This window comes from Lynx canadensis, chromosome A3 (assembly GCF_007474595.2).
Source record: "Lynx canadensis isolate LIC74 chromosome A3, mLynCan4.pri.v2, whole genome shotgun sequence".
Lineage (NCBI taxonomy): Eukaryota > Metazoa > Chordata > Mammalia > Carnivora > Felidae > Lynx > Lynx canadensis.
Genome location: NC_044305.1, coordinates 26,212,741 through 26,235,335, shown reverse-complemented (window position 1 = coordinate 26,235,335; position 22,595 = coordinate 26,212,741). Strand labels below are relative to the sequence as shown.

Below are 22,595 nucleotides of genomic sequence, written 5' to 3'. Positions count from 1 at the left end.
GAGCTGCATGCCAAGCTCGACTTGGTTGGGTTTAGTCTCTCTGGGGTGATCATTCTGTACCGGTTAGGCTACAGACTAATAGCGTAATTGTTAGTCGTGCCTCTTTCTCCCCCAGATGTGTTCCAACTCAACAACAAATTACATGGTTACCCTGCACTGCCCTCGCCCTTCTCTGCCCAGCTGAAATCCTTCGGGCAGGAACTATGCCTCATTCTTTGCTCTGTCAGGGCCCAGGGTAATACCCTGACACATCTGGATACAGTCATTCACTCACACAAGTGATTTCTGAGGTGTGATGGGGGCAGAGCAGCAGATGGAAAGGCCCCTGTTCTCCTGACCCATCAGAGGTGGAAGGAAGAAGAGAGGAAAACAAGACCATTTCAGGGAGTGACGACGATAGGGAGAAGGCCACGAAGAGGAGAGGAGGAGAGAAGATATAGAAGGAGGTAGATGACTTTAGACAGGCAGGGTGGGGAAGGCCTCTGGAGAAGTGGCATTTGACTGAGGCCTGAAAGAATTGAGGGAGCTAGAGATGAGAATATCTGCAGGTAGAGAATTCCAGAGAGAGAAAGGCAAGTTCAAAAACCCTGAGGCCGGGACGTGTTCAGTGTGTTTAAGGAACAGCAGAGAGGCGGGTGCAGGGTGAGTGAAGAGATCAACGGGAGATGTCAGCAGGGGCCAGACAATGCTGGGCTTTGTCAGCCATGGCAAGGAATCAGGACTTTTTTTTTTTTCTGCCAATGGAGGGTTCTGGATCGGGGAATATCATGATCCAAATCATTTTTTCCCCAGACTGAGAGGTCTTTATTTTTCAATCACACAGATAGAAGACCGAAGTGCCATGACTCCTCTCCTGATTGGATAAAGCCACCCCATGAACATTTCTCTGTTTAGAGGCAGACACGTCAGTTACAGCGATGTCAGTTACAACATGGTCACCAGGTACCGAATCATCAAGACCTTACCGATATCTTTCTGGAGGTTACCCTCAGAACACGGTAACAGTTTCTAGTCGTAAGTCCTACAAAACCCTTATTCATACTACTTCTAAGTACAGGGCTATGTTAACAGGCCACAACAACTTGATAACAACCACAAATAGCCATCTGAATTTCCAAATGGTGTGGTGTAGAAACATTACATGGACATTCTTGTAAATGCTCTCAGCTAAAAGCAACAAGCAGGCCTGGACAGCTCAATTTCTCCACTGAGTGGAAAAGGGGAAGGAGATGCCTAGGGTCTTACTTAAAAGCAGTGAAATGAAAAACACACAGCATTAACTTTATACATGCACAGGTCATACCTGGGCCAAGAGAACCTCTAAAGTTGCAGTGTTCAGTTAGTAATTCTTCTAATTCAAAAAACATCTTGGTGAATCAGAAAAGTTCAGAAGAATCAGGGGGCTCTCCTCCCTACACCCTGTGGGCTCTCAGCCACCCTGCCTTTCCAGCGGGCTCTGGCTTCGATTGCATTCCCCTGCCTAAAGCATCTGCCACTGTGTTTTGTGTCAAGCCCTCCCCTCCTCATACCCAGGTCCTGGAGAGCAGAGGATAAGGCCTTCCAAGGGAAGGGGGACTCCAGGAGGCAGCTAAGCTCTTCTACCTATACAATCCCACCATGGGGGGTTAGACCCAGTGGAAGGAGAAGAAAGGAGACCGGGGCTAGAGTTGGTCTAAAAGAACCCAGCACCAAACAAAACGATGAAACAGCCCCGCCCCTGGGGACCCTTGCTGAAGGGGGTAAAGAGGCTGCAAAGATCCAGCCCAGGGGTCTACAGCACAGCCCTCCCTCTCTGGAGCCAAAGAGGGGCAAATTCAACAAGAAAGACAGTCTCCTTAGTTGTTCTTAAGAAGCTTGCTTCTTCAGTTGTTTGTTTTTGAGCTGTCATTTTAAAGAAAATGAGAAGAAATATGTGAGATCTGAGCAGGTATGGACAGGTCCCATGACTAGAAACAGCCCTGCTGTACTGCAACCTGGCAGCCTAAAGACGGGCAGAGACTGGAGATGGGGGCAGGGGCCCAGGGGATTCTGTGTGGGCCCAGTGACTGGGGAAGGTAGGCTTCTGGGAAAGAACCCCCATCATTGCCCCTGCCTTGAGCACATGCCCGGATATGCCAGTGTGGCAGAGTTCCTAGGGGGCTGGGGGTTTTCTTGTGCATTGGCAGGCGGTTGTTGAGGTCCTTACAGACCTGGGAGCAGGCAGCACCGGTGGGAGCCTGGGTGGAACTCAGAAGGGATGATGGCCAAACACTGGCAGGATATCACAGATCTTGATAAGCGGATAGCAGGCCGTGGGGTAGTACCAATGCAGGGGTAAGAAAAGCAGTGTGATCACAAAGAATGCCTTGCACACTGCTTCACAGCCTTGACCTCATCATGTGGTCCTGCAGTCCTGAGGCCCTGAGGCTATGGAATGTCCAAGACTGGCTGACAGGCAGCACCAAATGCATCCCCTTCTTGGATGATGAGACTCAGCTTGCCACAGCCAATATTCTGGATGCATAAATACGAAGCCCAATGTGTTGTGGCCTTGAAGTAGTGGGCCTCCAAGAGGCCCTGGTCCTCCTAGTGCTGACTTGTGGGTGCCCTTGTCAAAAGTGGGTGGGAAGGGGGCGCCTGGCTGGCTCAGTCAGTAGAGCATGAGACTCTCGATCTCAGAATCACTGAGTTCAAGCCCCACATTGGACATAGAGCTTGCTTTAAAAAAAAAAAAAAAAAAAAGGTGTGGAGTGGGAAGGCCATGATCAGAAGCAGGCTGGGGCCACAAAGATAATGGGAGTACACATCCATAGCACTGGGTGCCTGGGTAGAACTGTGGCATGTGACAGCTATGTGATGCCCAAAGGCCGCATGGAAACAAAAGAGCTTGGCCACGGAGGCCACAATCTTGGAGCAGAGTCCACTGAATGTTCGGAGGGGCCAGGGTGCATGAAAGAGAAAGCAGACAGCAGAGCCATGTCATCGGCTTGAGCACAGGTCCACAAGAGGCAGAAGGCAGTCTTATGTAGGTGCCAGGTCCTAGCGCAGGGCAGACTGGTACCTGCAGGACATAGGAGGGGCCTCTGTGCGCCACCTTGCTAGACCTCTGCTGGCTCCGCGAGGGGAGGTGGGGGGGGGGGTGTCTCTCCCCCAGTAGGTAGTACTGCAGGAGTTTGGGCCACAAGTCCTCTAATAATCTGGACAACCTTGTCAGCCTCTGGGAGGTTGTTCTGTGAGAACCCGCTGAAGAAGCTGCGAACAGTGTCCCAGTCCCTGTGTACCAGAACAGGGGGTTCCTTGGCCCCGGTGCCATCGGATGAGACTTGCGACTGACACCACCGGTCCTGAGGATCTGCACTCATACTCCTTCACGAACACCTTGTTCCAGAAGAAGGGATGGTTCCAAAACTTGAAACTGCAGCGCGTCCTGGCATGCCTGAGCTCCCTCACCTCCAAATTCACCAAGTACCAGGGCACGTCTTCATCACGAGGACTGATCATGTCTGACAGATGCGGGTGGTTCAGAAAGGCAGTGACCCAGAAGCCAGAAATATTCTGGATGATGAAGCGCCTACGTACCAAGTGCAGACGGCGCATGCGTCCAAACCTGCGCTCGAGCCGCAGGTAGGGCCAGTCCGCCTGGGCACTCACAGCCTCCAGCTCCCACTGGATGGCCTCCGGCAGGTCCGCGGCTGGGCGTTCCAGGTTTATGGGCCCCGCTGCACCGCCACTCCCACCTCCGGGTCCTCCTCCCCCACCAGCCCCTCCGCACCTCCGCCCCTTCCAGGAAGATGGCGCCCTGCCCAGGCGTCACTTCCTCGGCCTTCCCGCCGCCTCCCGACCGCGACCCCGCCCCCCAACCTCGGCGCGGCGGGTCTCAGGGGCCTCGGTCCGACTAGGCCCGGTGACAGGCGGGGCGGTCCCGGGGGCGGGGGCGGGGCGCCCGCGTGCAGCGGCTTCGCTGACCCAGCGGCGAGGTCGGGCGACGGGCGCGTGGCGGTTCTAGGCCCCCCGCCGTCTCGTCCGCCATCACCTGAGGTAGCCTCTCGCCTGGAGGGGCTCGGGGTGCGTGGACGACACCGCGGGTCCCGCCGGAGGGGCGGTACGGCGGCTACGGGACCATGGCGGGAGGTGGGAAGGCGCGGTCTCCCCCTCGGGGCGCGCTCCGCTCCTCGCACCCTCCTTCGGGGTGTGATTCTCAGAGGTCCCCCTAGCTGCGAGGGACGAGGGTCTTGCCGGCCTGACTGAGTGGCACGGGGCTGCCTGAAGGGGATGCAACCGCAAGCGCCGGACGGAACTGGCCCCAACATTACTAGGACAATGGCGATAGAGATGGGGTGAATTGCAGGGGTGTACCAAGCAAGGAATAGTTCCGAGTGGGCACCAAGGATCAGGCACAACTCCGGTCACGGACACATAGAACTTTCCATCACAGCGACCACGCCGGGCGATTACTCTTCCCGGCGGTGGACACTGGGGGCCACCGGGCACCCACACTCGACTGTGGTTTGGGGCAGCTGTAGGAGACTCGCAGCTTTGCACAGGGTAAATTATTCAAGCATATGCAGAAAAGACTATGCAGACTCAAACTGGAAGCCGCAGATGATGGTAATTACCTGGCACGTGGAGGTGCTGGAAGTACTTCTATAGAGAAAGGAAGAAACAAACTTGGGAGTACAAGGATCTGGGGCAAGGGAAGGTCTCAAACGCTGGCAACGGGGAGCATATTGGCATCTGTATGTACAAACTGTATCCTCCTGGGCTTGTAGACTGAAAGATGGACATTGTTTCACCTTGCCCAATGCCCCAGAGGCTGCCTCTTGCTCTATACCAGACATTTCACAAAAGTGAACCCGTCTGAAATGCAGGGAATGTGCTTGGATAGGATAAGAGCCTGGATGGACCAGCCTTGCAGCCCTGATCCTGCAAATGCATCTGCACTCCTGTGGTCTTGGCTCCCAAACTTGTGGCTTATGGAGGTCAACACACCTAATTCCCCCTATGCCCGGAAGTCCCTGCTACCTCCTCCAGAAAGCTTTCAGTCTCCTCCCGCCCGATGAATAGGGTGGCGCTGAGCCCCCAGACCCATCCTGGGGTATACACTCCCTAGAGAGCAAGGTGTATTCCCTTGGGGCTCTAGCCAGGGATCTGACCCATTGGGGTGGACATTCAATCTTTGTCAAGTAAATGGAAGGCCAAAGAAATGAAGGGCTAGCCCACTGCCTTTGTACAAAACACCCGTAACACACATTAACAGTTGTTAACGTCCCATGGACTCTTGGGCTGGACTCAGGACTGTGTGGCTGTGGACAGTGGCTCCAGACCACAGAATAGTTACTCAATCTGAGCCCTGGATAGGAGCATCTCAGTACGAGTTGCAGGGCCTATGATGAGGAGGACTACCTTCGTTAGACTGGCAAAGCAGCAAGGTCAGAAGCCACGTCAGCCTTTCAACAGTTTGTCTGAACCCAGTGAGTAGGTACAAGTGTGACAAGGTCAGGTCCTAGCTCTGTCACTTGCCAGCTGTGCACCTCGGGCAATGGATGACATCTTTTCTTGGACAACCAGTATCCGTTCTTCATCCTAACAGAAGCCCCAGTTTCCTTTGAGAAACCACTCCTATCTCAGCCTTGCAATTGCTGGCTGGCTTGGGGGAGAGCACAGAGCCCTTTCAAGGCCAGTGAGACAGGAGATGCCTGGGAGGTGGGGGGCACTTCTGTGAATACAAGGACTCCTCTCTCCTTTCTCTTCCTGGTCAGCACGGAGAATGACGGATATGGAGTCATGGCAGCAATTTACTCCTACACAAAGGGATGAGCCACTTTGTAGGGCCTGAGGATGAAGTCCCGACTACACAAGAGGGTGGAGAGAAATAGGAATGACCAACCATGTTTGAGTTGCTGGATCCATCCTAAAGACTGTGCTAGATCTGGCATTTTTAGTTACATGAAATTTTCATGAGGCCAATGAGAGTTTCCTCTTGCATCCAAGTTTAAGTGATAGCATGATGCCACTTAGCTCAAGATCTTTCATTTCAAAGTATAAAGTCTGTAGGTGCTAATGTGAAGGCTTGCTACTGTCTGCCCTACACTCACCATCCCCTGGGATGCTAAAGATGTCTGTTGTTTCCAGTTCTTCCCCAGGCACTCTCCAACCCTTTCCCAATCAGACAGGTTCACAACTTCCAAACGCATCATTCAGAAGTTTTTAATAAACAACTTCATTATAAAAACTTTTTTTGAAAATGTAATTCTGTAAAACATTGAAAAATCTACTTTAACAAAGATACGCCCTGTGCATTTTCTAATGGCACTTATATTTTACAATTAAAAACCTTGTTTTATATAAAGCCAAAAATACTCCAAGAGGTTATTCACTGTGTTTACAAAGTGCTAGAAGGTTTTTGTCTTGTATTTTTCTCTTTAAATAATCTGGCATTACGAAAGAGTGGCCCCAAAGCCTTGATCACCAGGAGGGAGGGAGGCAAATGAGAAGTGGTGTCTCAGGAGTTCTAGTGCCAAATACTTAGAGGTGGAGAGGGGCAGCTATGGAAGTGAGCTTGCATCTGAAGAAACTGGGCTGGGATACTTCTTCCAGACCCCTCCACAGAAGCACTAAATTATCACGGTGAATCCTTCTCCTGTTAGAACCGGAACACCCCTTCCCTTGCCACAGACCCTCCTCTCCAGTGGTGAAGGTCATAGCCAATTCCTTCCACAGCAGGTTCAGAGCTCCAGGAGAGGCCAGGGTGAGGTCCCAGAGGAATCTGGACTTTTCTGGCCAACACCTGCCTAAGGCAAAGTTTCTTATTACATAAATATCCTTGTTAAAAAGCAAAATATTGATCCTGTACAATATAAACTGTTAAAAAAAATCGTGCTTAAAGACAGCTCCTAGATAAGAGGGAAGGTAGAGGGAATGGGGAAAACAGCTACCAAAAAGAAAGGGGGGGGGCAAGGATTCAGACTACTAGGAGAAGTTTAGGGCAGTGGAAAAATTTCAACTTAGGACAATATCTACGAGCAAAAAAGTAATCACACCTGCTTCCCGGATTTCCATTAAATGCCATTTGTATAAGGTTGGGGGGAAACTCATTGGTGCTCCTTTTCCCACCTCTTCCCTCTTTAAAAGATGTGCACAGATCCTGAGCTGACACAGCTGGGTAGGTCATCCCCTGGCCCCCAGGACTGCACTCAACCTTGACCAGCTGTGTGCAGGATGTGAGGTGCCTGCCCCCTGTTCAAGGCAACTCATCGCTGACAGAGGTTGGAGGTGGTGGGGAAAGGGGTCATTACCCCTTTTTCCTGGTCCCTGTTTGGTCTCTGCCACATGCCATGGCTCCTGTCGTGGGCAGACACCCCTCAGGCTCTCATGGCCTCAGTAAAGGTACTGAAGTGGGTTTGGTACTGAACGTAGGATAAAGCTATTCTTATCCTTTGAACAACCAGGCCAGTAAGGCTTTTTTTTTTTTTTTTTTTTTTTTTTTTAAATTTTGGGAAGGGAAGTTTAAGAAACAGCTGGGTGGCTATGGTCCAAAAAAAGGTGAAGGCAGATGTTCCTCTGTACCAGCAAAGTTCACAGTGATAGGGAAATTCCTTGTGTGGGGTGAGAGTACTGACGGAAGAGTAAAGGAGAAACAGGATGGAAGGAGAGGGGAGAAGGGGCAAGGCCCCACTTACAAGGCTTTAAATAGTTGCTCTGCCTGTTCTAGGAGTTTCCCAGCATCACTAATGGGGGAGAGAATTCAAGGAAGGGACAGAAAAGGACAGGCAGGGAAGAGTGGACTCTTTAAGCCTGAGATTTTATACTCCATGGCCAGAGGCCCACTTGCCTCTATAAATGAGGTGTGCACGGAAGGTGGCAGGGAGCGGATGAAGGGTTGCTGGGTCTAGTGATGAAGACCAGAGACAATAAGGAGAATGGCAGCACTGAGTCCTGCTTGGATCCTCACGTACCATTTCCTATAATACGAGTCCCAATAACATGCACAGCATGCAGGAGGTGGCTGCGTACCAAGGTGGACGCTTTTAAAAATAAACCTTAATTAGTCCCTGGGACTCACTGAAACGAATTTTTAGAAGCAAATCACCTAGTCTGATCCTAACCTTGCCAGACATTTTTATATCTGGTTTGTTTTTTCAAAAGTATCCCAAGCTACCCTGCCTAAATCAAAACATGCTTATTCACTCCACATTGCTTCCAATCGAGGGCCAGGGAGCTACATTTTAAGGCTTGCACCTCAAAGAGTACTGGCCTGGGCTGAAGCAAAAGCCTGGGTCTTGGACCTGCTCAGTTCCTGATGATAAAGCAAAGTGATGTCTAGAAGGAAAGAGGGGGTGTGAGGACTGGGCGGAGGCCGAGGCAGTTCCTTGGTAGTTTGTCCTGAAACCCTAGTGGAAAAGCCAGCATGAGGCACTGCTGAGAAAAGTGCCCAGAAACTACTGGCTGCATGTGTAGAAGTTAACAGTAAAGAGGTAGAAGTGTGTTTCTGAATCAGACTGGAGGCGTCTCATGAGGGTCCCACATTGGTGGTCCCTCAGCTGCCTCCCTTCTGTGAGTGGTGAGAGTAAAGCCCGTGTGGAACTGAGAAATGAAGCAGGGATGGGGTTCGGCTGGGCAAGGGCTGTGCTTTCTGTGGCAGGGAGCCCCACAAGCCAGAAGAGTGAGTCATCTGTTGCGAGAAACCCTGCTAAGTATTGGGGGCAAATTGAGGGGGGGCCACAAGAGGAAGGTGGGATTACTTTGATGGGGAGCAGAGAGGCCTATGCACAGTGGCCCTGAGTCCACTGTAACTGCAAAGTAGAGGAGTGGGGAGACTGTGGATAAGAACAAAGGTTGGTATGGGAGCCAATGACGTACCCACAGGTTAGGACTCAACTATCTGCCCAGCCCTAACTTCCTGAAGACTGTTCTTGCAACAATTCCACAACTTCCTGGAAAAGGGACAAGCAGGAGAGACACATCAGGGGTTCATACCCTCTCCTTTGCTAGCCAACCAGCTTAGAACCCGAGTCCCTCCTTCCAAGACTAAGGATAACAGCTCATGATGTTTGGGGTGGGGGCTGGGGAATGGGGGCGATAGAAGCGGGCATGCCTTTCATTTCTTGCCCTCTCCTGTTCAAGAGGAGGAGGAGGGCTCATGATGTACTTGGAGAAAAACAGAATTGCAGACCTGTGAGAAACCTGCTCCAATCTTCTTGCCTGTCTTGCAGACACTGCCGAGGAAGGCAGGAACAGACAGTCATGGAAGATGGCAGAGACTGAAGCAGTCCAAAGTCAGTTTATTTCCCCACAGGGGAAAAATGTGACCTCAAGTGAAGAGAAGTCAGTGAGACCCGACTCCGCCTTGTAAACAGGGCTCCAGTTAACACCAGGTACCAAATGGTTCCGGCTGGTGCCAACTGGACTGGACTGGTGGGAATGAATTCACGGCGTGTAAACAATGTTCACTGCAATCATTCTAAGGCTAACAGCTTGGCAAGGGAGGTGAAATGGTGTGTCTGAGGCGACTGTGTAAACGGTACCGTTGCTGGACAACACTGACTGGAAATGGAGGTGCTGCTACAGGAGGGACGGGGCTGGTGGGCAGGACAGAGGCTCTCTCTCCTGCCTATTGGTGGGAAGCAGGCGACGGAGCCAAGTGACCCTTTGCAGCAGGGCCTGACCAACTGCCGTGGGGTCTGCAGGTTGGGACCAGAAGGCGGGCTTCTTGGGCTATTTCTCTCGAGGTCATCCAAAGTGAAACCCTTTGTGTCTCCAAGAGGCCTCCCCCTTCTCCAAAGAGGAGGAGGTTCTGACACTTTGGAGAGGGAGAGGGCAAAGTGTGGCTCCCGATTCAGATCAAAAAAAGTAAAAGTAAAAATACCTGAAGTTCTATGGTATGAGATCTTTTCATGGGGTTGGGGCTCAAGGCTCCTCCCAGAACTGATCCTGGAGCTTGAGCCCCCAAACCAAGTGCTCCATACAGATACTGGAATTTTTTTCTTTTTGAACCCAGCTCTGAAAGCTCAGCTGCCTTCATGGGAGATGCAGATGGGGTGGGTACAGAGGCTCCCTGACAGAGCCTAAGACTGGGCTGAGGGCCTCCTTGGGGGCTACTGGAATGCCTGGTGGAAACGAGGCAGGGTGGTGGTGCTCAGGCCAGAGGTGAAGACAGGAGGCAAGGAGTGCAGAGGTCCAAAGTTCAGTGGTCCGCCAGCTCCCGGGGAATCTTGAGGCTGAGCTTGCAAAGTGGTGAGTAAGGGCTGTGCCTCGGCCTGGGAGTAGCCCATGACCAGGCCTCCGGTGGCCCCGGGTGGGTTACACGGGGGTAGGTTGAGTGGAAGAAAGCCCAGTAAGTGGGAGAAGTCCACATTAGCAGCGCAGAGGGCCTCAGAGAGGTTGGCGGGGCTCTTGGTGAGCAGTGCTTCATCTAGGAGGGCCGCAGCTGCCGCCGGCTGAGGTGAGGCGGGCTGGGGTTCAGCGGACGAGAGAGACAGGCTTCCAGGAAGCTCCGCCAGAAAACTATCCACCTCCACTTTGGGCAATTTGTCGGGCAAGTATGAGGTAGATCCAAGCTGGTATTTTGGAGGAAGCTGAGCTGGGGAAGAGATAGGTGAGGATTCCAGGGGGTAGCTCATACCCATGGGCAGCGTGTTGTGCACCAGGGAGTGTGGCATGCCCGTGCTGGGCATGGTAGGGATGTGGGCACCATACATGCCCATGGGCAACATGCCAGGGAAGGCCTTGGCCCCCATCACGTCCCGAGAGGCCATGCATAGCACAGGGCTCAGCTCTTCCTTCACACTGACTGTGGAGCTGCAGCTGAGGAGGCCTAACATGTCCACTGGCTCTGTCTTGATTTTGAGCAACTCCTGCGAGTGGCTCTTCTTGACATGACGTGTCAGGTGGTCCTTGCGGCCAAACCGCTGGGCACAGTACTGGCACAGGAAGTCCTTCCGGCCTGTGTGCACCACCAGGTGCCGCCGCACATCCTTACGAGTATAGAACCGCCGGTCACAGTGGTCACAGGGGTGCTTCTTCTCCTTGGCACCACCTGCTACTCGGCGTGAGTGGGCCTTCAGGTGCTCTAGCAGGGCCTGGGTACTCTCAAAGGTCTGCAGGCACACCTTGCAGCTGAGGTCACCGCTGCTGGCGGCATGCATAGCCAGGTGGCGCCGGTAGCCTAGCTTCGTATTGTAATTCTTACCGCACTCAGAACAGTGAAGGGCCTCTTTGTTGGGGTCATGGGTCTGCAGGTGGTTCCGCAGATGGTCCTTGCGGTGAAACATCTTATCACAGTACATACACTGGTGGGGTTTCTGGGCTGAGTGGGTGGCCATGTGCCTGGGGGTAGGGATGGAGGATAGAGGAGAAAGAAAGGAGATCACAAGGGCTGGCCAGACAACTGAGGTGTCCATTAACAGGGAAGTAGATACAAAAATTATGGTAGAGACACGCAATGGAATACTATGCCAACTATATTCTATAGATATCCTCACCCACCTGCAAAATCACATATGTACTCCTAGTCTTTGCAGCACTGTTTGTAGTAGTAAAGAATCAGCAACAATCTAAACGTCCATCAATAGGGAATCGGTGAAATAAATTATAAGTTCAAAAAATGACTCAAATAAAAAAAAAAAAGGCAGCTTTATATGTACCCACGGGGAACAAACTCCTAGGATACAATGAAGTGGTAAAAAGCAGTGGGACAGGACAGTGCATGCAGAATGGTACTACGCATAAGAAAAGAGGGAAAACAGATGTATGTTTGCTTGTATGTGCTTAAAAATATTTCTGGAGGGATATATAAGAAACACTGGTTCCTTATGGGGAAAAGAGATAGGGAAGCTTATGGGTTTGATGGAGAATTTTCATTTATACCTTTTGACACCTTGTGAATTTTATGTGAATGTATTTCCTTTTCAAAAAATTATATTTGGGGCGCCTGGGTGGCACAGTCGGTTAAGCGTCCGACTTCAGCCAGGTCACGATCTCGCGGTCCGTGAGTTCGAGCCCCGCGTCGGGCTCTGGGCTGATGGCTCGGAGCCTGGAGCCTGTTTCCGATTCTGTGTCTCCCTCTCTCTCTGCCCCTCCCCCGTTCATGCTCTGCCTCTCTCTGTCCCAAAAATAAATAAACGTTGAAAAAAAAAAATTTTAAAAATTTTAAATGACACCATAAAAGAAAATTGAAAAGAAAAAAATCTAAACTTCTCTATCTGGAACAATCCCAAAACATAATGAGGGGTTAAATCAAAACAGGAAGTTCAGTTTGGTGTGTGTAATCTAATCCCTTGTGAAAATAAAAAGGGAAGGGAATACATATTTCAATGTCTTAGCATGGATACACAAGAAACTGACCCCATTGGATACCTCTGGCGAGAATGGTAGCTTCCAGCATAAGGACAATGCATTTTTCACTGAATGCTCATTTGTACCATTTAAAGTGTTTGCCGTGTAAACCAGCAACATTTAAAAGTGTTCCCATGGTATAGTACCTCAGTGTTCCTTGGTTTACCTGCTCCCATCTGGAGGGACAGGAGCTCAGAGTGCAGGAGTTACAATCCAGAGCTCTACGGGACTTTCAGAATCAACTCGTAAGACTTCAAGGACCCACCATCTGCCAGGCCCTGTGTGAGTTGTCATTAACCTTGTTCTCCACAAGAGGCCGAAGCACAGGACAACCCCACCCACGTCAGTAAGTGGCAGAAACTGAATTTGAACACAGTCCTTGAAACCTGGGTTCACTCAGGTGTACCACAGCTGTCTCTAGTATAGCACCCAGTGACCCTTCCTACCTGGAAGGTATCGAACGTAGCCATTACCCTCAGGCTACGTGTGAGTGCTCACACCACCGAGAGCTACTATTAACCTCCTGTGACATATCAGACACGGTAATGTACGAGAGGGAGGTGCTGATGGACCCACAGTCCATTTTCCTCATTTTACAAGTGAGGAAACGAAGGCACTAAGAGGTTTAGTGACTCGCCTAAGCTCACGCAGTGACTAAGGTTGGAGTCAGAGCTCCTGCCTCCCAGACCCTATAGGACCTTTCCTGTAGCCTCTCGCAGACACCCAGATTGTCACTAAGGAAGTCTAAGAGGATGGCCCCAACTGGAGTCCACCTCAGACACAGGAGCACACAGTTATCAAAGCATTCCTGAGGACCACAGAACTGTCATGAGGGCAATCCTGGTCACGCTGCCCTATTACCTGCTTTAGTTCCTTCCTATCAACTGTTTTCCAGACAAGAACTGAGGCTTTCTTTGGTCATCTTGTTCATGCATTTACTTGTCTGCGGTCTGTCCCCACTATTAAGATAGACTCAAGGAGCACCCCCATCTGGCTCACTACTCTGTCCAGGGCACTTAACACCATGTGTGGTATGCAGCAGGAGCTCAATAAATTATAGTGGGCTAGATGAGTGGATGAAGCAGTGTGCATCAGGCAGTCTATCTCATTTGTAAAGGGCATATTCCTGTTCCTCTGATGGAAAGGCAAGGATAAAGTCAAAATCACTTTGGGGCAGGCGCCCCTCCCTTCCAAGCTGCTCTGCCATATCTACTTTATACTAGCACTTTCACATTCTATTTCACTTTATGTAGGGCTCTTGGGCTTAAAGTTTCAGGAAAGCTGCTGACCGAGAGGACACCAGAGATTCCACAGAGACGGAAGTAATCATGTGAGTAGCAGGCTGGTTCAGAAGAGGCACTGCAGGACCAAAGATGCTATGGGACTTTGGGTAAGTTACTACCCCACTCTGAGCCTCCACTTTAAAATTTACAGATGGGACCAGAGGGTCTCCTTTTCCTTCTCAAGTTAAGACTGATTTCTAATTTCTGGCTAACATTATCTGGCATTACCTGGCAAAGGTGGGGAGAGTAGTATTGAAAACATCGTTTAATCTAGTTTGTTCATGACGGTCTGACATTTCCCCATCAGAGTCTAGTGTCTGAATACAAATACCACCGGTAGCTTTTAGTGAGGGATTTCAAATTGTTGGTGTTCAGGGTACACTTATGGGCCAATAAACGTCTACTCTTCTGTCACAGATAAAGCCTCCCACTCAGTGGAGTCTTTCTGGCTTTGTCCTCTGGGAACCTCAGGGCAGGAAGAGGTATGGGAGCATCACCTACCTATACAGCTTGTACTTGGAGGCAAAAGCCTTGCCACAGTGCAGCTGAGGGCAGCTATATGGTCTCTGCTCTGGATGGGGGAGGCTGTGAGGCCTCAGCTTCTCCCCATTTGAGAAGGGCGTCCCCGAGATTTCGCATTGGCACTTCACTTGACTCTCCGCCTCCCGGCCCCGAGGCCTGGGAACTAGTTTCCAGCCCACTTCCTCCTCCTGCTTTGCATCTTGAATCCAGGGGGGGACGCTGGTGAAAAATGTGGTCATGGCAAGACTAATGGCGAAGGGCCATGTTATTCAGAAAGCCTCCCCATCAGCTCCACACGGGCTCTCTGCTCTGTCACAGCCTCCAACGCAGCAGCCTTCAGAAAACAATCTCTTCACCTGAAACATCAGAACACCTGGTGTTAGGGAGCCCAATACCATGAAAACATGGGCTCTGGAGGCAGACAGATCCCGTTCCGATCCCAGCCCTTCCACTTCAAAGCCACGTGACTTTCAGCCAATTACTTCCCTGAGCTATCTCATTTACAAAATGAGTTTAATAATCTCCTAAATCATAAGGATATTTCGAGGATTAAATGAGATAATGAATACACAGTATTCAGCAGAAGGCTGGGCACCTAATAAGTGCTTAATGGTAACTATTATTACTAGTTCTACCTAGGCTAATAAGAGACGAGATAATCTAAGGAAGTAAAAGCCCTAAACTCCAAATATTCTCTTCCGACTTCACTTTGATATCCTTTCCACTAAATTTAGAGATGGCAGCTCCTCCTCCTTCTCCTCCTCCCCCACTACTTTCCACAATTCTCCTCCTCATGAAGGTGCTAAAGAGCAATAAAATGCCCAAAAGGCAACAGAGAAGGAAGGAGAAGCTTTTGCTTAGGAAATTTACACCCTGGAAAGACAGCCCCTGAGCCAGATGTGTTTCTCAGTAGCACATCAATAAGAGGTTCTGCCTGAGGAGGCAACAGCAGACTCAGCATTTCTCCTAAACCAGTCCTGGTCCCATCCCACCCTCCACCACCTCTCTGGGTCTCCCAGGCCATGCTTCTTTAGCAAAGCCGTCCAACACGCCACGTGCCGAGCAGCCCCTCCTGCAGACCTTTGTAGCACATACATTTCTCCATTATGAGCAGGAAGCATACTAGCATTAGAACTCCTCCACCAAATTGATTCTTTGAAGGCTCAGATCACAGTTCTTTCATTTCCATACACTTAGCATCTAGAAAAGGACTCTCAACTTTCTTACCGTTCGATGAGTAAATTAGTCACTGAATGCAAGTTGATGCAAGGCTCACTTATGCTCACAAAGTTCTGGTTTAAACTGGTGTCACAGCTCTTCCAAAGTGGGGAGCCAATACCTTGAAGTCTGATCCTCTCTCTTGTTGAGGCAGGGGGAGGGGAGGGGTGTGGGAAAGGGGAAAACTGGAGCAAAGATGACAGAACTTTTCTCCTGACATTAATTCAGAGAGGATGGAGATTACTGTACTGACTCTCCAAAGGGGGACAACAGACCCACATTCACACTAATAAGATTACCAACTGCAAAGTAACTTGCTACAACAGGGGGATTCCTTTTGAAGAAGTCATGCCAAAATTTGGTCATGAGGCTTTCCCATGTGAAGGGAGCAAAGGACAGTGGGGACTGTCCACGAGAATCTGGGGAGGGCTCCAACCGCACAAACAGCTGTGGGCCACAGAATGCTTGCTCAGCTCATTAGCACCTGCTGCTTACAGTGACCATTCATCTAACAGACTGGCGGTGAACGAGATGATGGGATCAGCGGGTTCATGCCCCAGAGAGCTTTGCTCATCATTAACGTGAGCTACGTCCTGTTCAGGAACCATTCCTCTTGTTGAAGAAACACTGCAGTGTAATATGATAAACATTTCCCCATCACGAGTGGAGATCTGCCTAGAAAGATCTGCACAAAGGTGGCTGCATTTTGCATGAGTCACATGCCGGGGAGGGGTAGGCAGTGCTAAAAAGTAGTCCCACTTGAGCCTTCGAGTCATCGTGGCATATCTGCCTGCTTCACTATAAATCTCCAAGGCCTCTGACGTCTGCCTTTCATGGGGTAAGTCCCTCCTTCTCAAGGGTGGAATCACCCGTTTATAAAACCAGCGATTACTACGCTACCTTGGAATCGGGCAGAGAGCAAGCGTGAATTCGAACATCTACTTTGGAGGGAATTTACCCCACCCTCAAAGTCAAGTTCTGCTCCCCGCTGCTATCTAAAACCATGCATCTCAGCCTCTGAAAAGCTGGGAACGGCAGCCAGAGGGAAGCAGGTCGCATCACTTTGGCCGACACGAGAGGGGAGCCTAGCCCTGGAAATTCCACACAAACTCAGAAAGAGAACAGTACGTCCCCCACCTCCCACACATACACCTCTTCTGTTCTCCTGAACAAGCACAAACAAGACAGAGCAGTTTAGTATGCCGCTTCTGAAAGAGTGAGTAATGGGCTTCTAGGAAAGAGGCTGGTGGTGGCTAAGGAGAGCTCAAGAGGTTGTAATGACAGAACCAAAGGAGGGAGGCAGCCATGTGCTTGCCTTGATCTGCGTTTAATGGGGCTATGGCCTTAAAAAGAAAACAGCCAACACCCTGATCCTATTCCCCCTATCCTTTCAAAAAGGCACAGGGGAAGCCCTCACCCATAGTCACCGACAGGCTGCTGCCGGTGTTACCTTAGGAACCCTTTTGGGAATCTAGTCTCTCTCCCTCTGTCCTTTGTCTGCAAAGTCCTCTCCTCTAGGAAAATTCCTGGGCCTCTCTCCTTCAGACTTCCTGGGCAAAACTGAAAGAATCCTGCTTCTCTTTCAAAGCCGCTCTTCTGGTCTCACACTCTAACCTTAACAACTGTAGAGAAGCTGACAGAACCTGTTCCCATAAAACAAACACAATCAATCCCTCCCAGTTACTGGTATAACTCGGTGTATTTTCATCCAAAGATCGCTTCTGGCGCCTGATCTGAAGAGGGAGGTAGTGCGGAAAGAACCTTGGACTTGCTATCCGAAGAGCTGCCACTTACTGGCCTGTGAAAGCAGGCGCAGGTTACTTTGTTTCTCTGAATCTCAGATTCCTCAGTTTCTAAGATAAAGACGTCTTCTCCTTACCTAGAATGGTCTCACAGAGGACGAAGCGTCTGACACAAAGTGTGCGCACACATGCAGTGCCGTCTACACTGTGTCTGCCTCTTTTCCGCACAGGGCCCGAGCAGTACTTTTTTTTCCCCCTTTAATGTTACTTCTCAGGCCTCTGAGTGAGTTTCCTTCCCTTCACATCGCCCCAGAACGCAGCCTTCCCCTTTTCCCTCGCCAACAGCCGCCAGCACATCCCCTCGAGCCAGTCGCCCTTGCGCTCCCTTCCTCCAGCACCGTATCCCGGGCCGGAGCTCTCTCTCTGAGTCCCTTCTGTTACTAAGGCTCTGCGCCCCAAACACAAGTGCTTTCTAAAAACTCCCGAAGGCCCTCTTTGGCAGCCAAAAGGAGACAAACTGCTCTCCAGTCTGTCTGTCCTGCTGTGTGCCATGATGCCTGCTGCCCTCTGACGAAACTATAGTTTTTATGGTGTTACATCATCTCTATAGAAACTGCGTTCTTTCTCCATTATTAGCCTGTTTCCTCATCTGTAAAGCTAAAAATACTTACCTCACAGGCTTGTTGTGAGGATTATTTTAGTCAGGTATGCAAAGGGCTCAACATAGGGCTTGGCTTGCTGTAAGTCCCCAACAAAAGGCAGCTATTATCTTTGCCTTTGTACTGAGTTGCACGTTCCCACCTTCTGCTGCCACACTAAATTGTCCCAACCCTCCCCAAACCGTGGAGAAGCAGCCCCCCTGCAGCAAGGAAAGCGTTAATCTCTAAGTGTTCTTAACTAGAGAGACCCACAGAGGATTAACAGCTCCACTCCAGTGACTACCCTAAAATAGCTTTTATCCCTCCTGCCCAAGAGCTACTTGGGGATCTGAAGAACTCAATTCAACACCTGCCCAGGAGGAAACGTACCCGGGAACACACCCTGGAACGTTCTTTAGGGTGGACAGACTCTTCCCTTAAGCAGAGCCCAAAATAGCAACTGGGAAATTATAAATAGACCAAGAAAAAAAAACCCAGGTCTTGACCCCAGCACCAGAAACAAATCCAAAAGACACACCGACTGGCTGGAAAACAGTGAGAAAGGGGAAATGAGCATAGCTGCCCCCCCTCACTCACTCTCTCACACACACTCCAGAGTGGTGGGAGAATTAAATTACAGGGAGGCTGGAGAGTCTCAATGACTTGCATCATTCCAAGAGACATCAAACAGGATTAGCAGGGGTTGGATTTACTCTCGGGCTGCTAGTTCTTCTGTCACTGTAGATGGGCCCTCTTCGGAGTCCCTTTGATTCACTATTTCCTCTGAATCCCGCTGCCTCCCACTCCTGCGGAGGCCTTGAGCAAATGGCTGCAGCTCACTACAGCCCCATTTTCATTAAGAGGAAACCTGGTTGGACACCCCCTAGTATTCCCAACCTCCCCCCCACACACACAATCTAGTGGCCTCACCTTGGGGGGCAGGGTTAGAAATCCAAGGCCAGACTCTATCACAGTCCCAAGCTAACAAGATGGAAAAACACACAAGCCAGGAGATGGGCTACTCGTGCAGGTGAAAGCACCAGCAACTCCCCCCCCCCCACCTCCCCAGTTGTCCCCTCATCTTCCACCTTACAGGTCCCTTTCTCCCACCAAGCTGGGGCCATAGCAGGGGACTGGATTTGCAGGGAGTAACCAGGCTCCTCCGGCAGCTTCTATACCACTCCACTGTGTGGTGGGAAAGGTTAAACTCCCCGGGAGCTGGGAGAGATGGGAGTGGACGCCTGCCGGAGAAGGCAGAAGGCACAGAAATTCAGGGAGAAGTCTGGAGGAGGTCTCAGGGATGGGAAGGAAGGGCAAGTGTGATAAAGAATCATTAGCAACTTAACTGGGTCTCTAAGGGACCTCCCCCCCGGCCAACAGAAAGAAAGAAAGAAAGAAAGAAAGAAAGAAAGAAAGAAAGAGAGAGAGAGAGAGAAAGAAAGAAAGAAAGAAAGAAAGAAAGAAAGAAAGAAAGAAAGAAAGAAAGATGGGTTATAAAGGCTGGAGGATTCCAGGGATTGAAGATAGAAGTGAATTATCTGAATTTCAATGGTCTCAAAACGGGTAACCAAATAGATGATAAGGTTTGGAAGTGTAGTCACTGAGGAAGGAAATATAGGTAGGGCTTATCTGGGTTCTCCAGAACCAGGTATTTGAGGTAAGTCTCAAAATGGGCTATGCGGTTCTGGAAAACGAAACAGAGAGTAAAAAGCGACTATTTGGAGCAGGAAAGGGGGTTATGTGGGTCTGAGTAGGCGTGTCTGAGGGGAGGGAGCAGGTGCAGCTTATCTGCGTCCCCCAGACCCGGGTCCCTGGTAAGGTCAGCAGCGCGTTATCTGGGTCTCCAGGGAGCCTGGGGGTCAAGAGTAGGGGACCCTCAGGGCTGCGTCTCCAGGTCTCGGTAGGGAGGGAGCCAGTGGGGTTTCTTCCGGTCCCCCAACCCAGGTATCGGTTCCAGGGAGAGATTTCGTCACCCTGGGGCCTATCTGGGCCCGAACTGGCGTGGAGGGGGCCCCCGGTCGGGGGTGTAGGCGACCGCGCCGTGGGGCCCGAGAGGAGAGGCGCCGCCGCTCCGGGTGTCGGGCGCGCGGGCGCAGCGAGACGGCCTCCCGCCCCGCTCCCCGCCGTCCCCCGGGGCCCTCGCCGGCACTCACCGCGCTCGGGGCCCCGCGCCGCGGGCCGGGCCGCGCTCGGGCTCCGCCAGGCCCGCTCAGGCCCCGGTAGTGGCGGCGGTCGGGCCATTGTGCGGTGCATTGTGGGAGCCGCGCGAGCGGGCGCTCGGGCCGTGGAGGGGGCGGTGCCGCGGGCTCTCTATGGTCCCGCCCGCCCGCCGGCTAGAGAGGCCGGGGCGGCGCGCGGGCGGCGCGCGATGACCGCCGGGAGCGGGGCGGACGCTCGCGCCCCTCCTTCTCTCCCCGCCTGTGGGCTACCCCGCGCTCGGGCTCCGGAGCCGTCATGGGCGCCGCCGCGTGGGCACCGTCGCCCCTGCTGCTGCGTGTGTCTCTCCTGATTCTGATTTTGCCGCTCCCGGGGCTGCCCGCGGGCTCCTGGGACCCGGCCGGTTACCTGCTCTACTGCCCATGCATGGGTAAGGCCTCCCGAGCCCTCTGCTCAAATAGGGAAACTGAGGCCCAGAGAGGAGAAGGCCCTCTTCTGAGGCACTCAGAGATACCTTGACGTGTCCAGGACAGAAACCCAGCGCAGGGCATGGCCTGCTCCTCGCCTCCCTGCCCCAGTTGCAGTGGCCCTGAGGGACCTCTGTGTCCAGCCTTCCAATGTGGCAGATGAGGAAACTGAAGCCGGAAGAGGTGATGTGTCTTGTGCAAGGTCTAAGCCATCCCAGAGTTCAGTAAATGGAGTTTGCTGGGGCAGGACTTGATATGACTGACTCAACGTTGGCTCTGGACGATTTTTTCACCAACCAATAGTATTTATAGGACCCTTACTCTGTGTCCAGCCCTGTTTTCTGCTCTGCGGATACAGCAGTGATAAGCTAGAAAACGCCGTGCCCTTGTAGAACCTTCATTTTAGCGGGGGAAAGACAGACAATAAAAGATACACAGAAAAAATAAGTAACTATGTGGAGTATCATAGAAGAGGATGAACACCGTGGGAAAATAAAATAGAGAAGAGCAAGGGGGAATCTAAAAGCTGGCTGAGGGGTGCAATTTAAATGGGGCGGTGGATCGTCATCGTAGAAGTCATTTCTTTTTCAGACCCTGCAGATCTTGATGATTTGGCTCTCTGCGCATCATTACCACCACTCCCTTCTCCCCAGGTCCTCCAGCTGCAGCCACTCTTTATTCCCTCTCTGTTTTTACACACATAATCAGGTCCTGAAGCCTGTGCTATTCCCTCTGCCTGGAACACCTTCCCCTTCACTTCTGCCAGATCAACTCCTTCCCATTCTTAGGTCGCATCTTAAATGTCACCAGAAAGGGCTTCGCTGACCTCGATGCAAATAATCTCCACTTTATTGTCTATCAATCACCAAACTTTTCCTGTCTTGAAATCATCAGAATGTGTCACTGTATACTTGTTTACATGTTTAATGTCTCTGTAGCTGGACTGTGATTGCCTCGAAGGCAGAGACCTTATCCTTCTTGCTCAATCCCGTATTCCAGTACCAAGCAGAGAGCCTGGCACGTTGTGGCGTCTCTCTATTTGTGGAATGAATGAATGGATGTCATGCTAGGGACAAGGAGAAGAATCAGATAGGGTCCTCACCCCAGGCCCCCGAGGTATTTACAGGCTGAAGACACAGCCAGTACAAAGGCCAGGAAGTGAGAAAGGACATTTGAGGAAAAGTGAAGAACCGGAAATAACTCCAGTCTGAGGTGGGAGGCAGAGGAGGGGATTCAGGATAGCAGAGGATTGGTGAAAGGATCCCAGTGAATGAGGCACTGGAGTTGCCCCTTTCACGCACAAGTGAGTGGAGATAGAGGTGGAAAGGCAATCCTGGATGAGAGAACCCCAGAAGCAAAGGCATGGGGTGAGGATGGAAAGTGTAGAGCATGTTTGGGAACACCAAGGCACCTGGAAGGTCTGAGGCAGAGGGGTAGGACCTAAGGGCCTTGATTGTCAGACCCAGGAGTCCACACCTGGATCCTATGCTGCCAGCTCCCCTGGCTCTCCTTGGTGTCCCGGTCCTCCTCACCCCTGGCTCTGCGTCCTTTCTGGACCCTGCATGCCCCATGCCCTCCATGCCCCAGGCCTCACCTCAACCATCATATACCATCCAGGGCGCTTCGGGAACCAGGCCGATCACTTCTTGGGCTCCCTGGCTTTTGCAAAGCTGTTGAACCGCACCTTGGCTGTACCCCCTTGGATTGAGTACCAGCATCACAAGCCTCCCTTCACCAATGTGAGTACCTCCCACTGACCTTAGCCCTTGTCCATCTTACCCCAATCCTGCTTACCTCCTCCTGACCCCAAGTCCTTCTCTGGGCTTTACCTCCCACTCCTCTGAGCCTGCCCTGCTCCCCACCCAGAACTGTCTTCCCTGGCTACCTGGCTAACACTTATCCAGTGCCTTCGGTCTGCCAGGCACTGTCCTGAGCACTGCAGGAGGACTAGCTCTTTTCTCCTTCGTTACATGCCTATGAGGAAACAGGTTCCCAGAGGTTAGGTAACTTGCCCAAAGTCACACGGCTTATAAGTAGTGTAGAGCTGGAACTCAAGCTCATGTCCGTCTGACTCCAGAGCCTGTGATAGGAACTTAAAGCTCCATATCCACCCCTGATTGGTCCCACCCTCTGGGCATCCCATTGGTCAAAGGGTGATGGATGCTAGTGTCAGTCTGAAGGAGAAACTGAGGCACAGGTTAGTTAATAATGTGTCCAAGGCCATAAACCCAGGCGGTCTGGCTCCAGAGCTGCCTC

The 22,595-nt window shown here is 51.4% G+C and overlaps 3 protein-coding genes across 4 annotated transcripts in view; 1 reads left to right on the top strand and 2 right to left on the bottom strand.

The window, feature by feature from the left end:
• Positions 1-289: 289 nt before the first annotated feature.
• LOC115511188 (testis-specific Y-encoded-like protein 1) lies at positions 290-6,173 on the bottom strand. The gene is given in 5 exon segments (XM_030311761.1): positions 290-3,170; positions 3,172-3,275; positions 3,277-3,671; positions 3,946-4,090; positions 6,075-6,173. Coding segments are annotated over 5 exon segments (1,284 nt in total). The 3' UTR covers positions 290-2,629.
• PLAGL2 (PLAG1 like zinc finger 2) lies at positions 6,162-20,500 on the bottom strand. 2 transcript variants are annotated; one of them, XM_030309824.1, is made up of 3 exons: positions 20,387-20,500; positions 14,097-14,473; positions 6,162-11,304 (listed from the first exon to the last, which is right to left on the bottom strand). In XM_030309824.1, exons 2-3 carry the CDS (start codon positions 14,354-14,356, stop codon positions 10,074-10,076), a joined length of 1,491 nt encoding a protein of 496 aa, XP_030165684.1. In that variant the 5' UTR covers positions 14,357-14,473; positions 20,387-20,500; the 3' UTR covers positions 6,162-10,073. The 2 variants fall into 2 exon arrangements, with proteins under 2 accessions (XP_030165684.1, XP_030165683.1); XM_030309823.1 differs by lacking the exon at positions 20,387-20,500 and adding an exon at positions 19,869-19,968.
• Positions 20,114-22,595, top strand: part of POFUT1 (protein O-fucosyltransferase 1) — a 27,671-nt gene continuing 25,189 nt past the window's right edge. The window contains exons 1-2 of the mRNA XM_030309825.2: positions 20,114-20,302; positions 21,957-22,078. Of these exons, the coding sequence (XP_030165685.1) occupies positions 20,170-20,302; positions 21,957-22,078 (255 nt within the window). The 5' untranslated portion in view covers positions 20,114-20,169. The remainder of the gene's footprint in view (positions 20,303-21,956; positions 22,079-22,595) is intronic.

Bases quoted from the DNA above. Each gene is read 5' to 3' on its own strand.
- PLAGL2 (XM_030309824.1), bottom strand. From the start codon at position 14,356: ATGACCACATTTTTCACCAGCGTCCCCCCCTGGATTCAAGATGCAAAG. The intron at 11,305-14,096 runs GTAGGTGATGCT...CCCTACCCCCAG, and splicing joins TCCAAGTACAAGCTGTATAG to GCACATGGCCACCCACTCAG.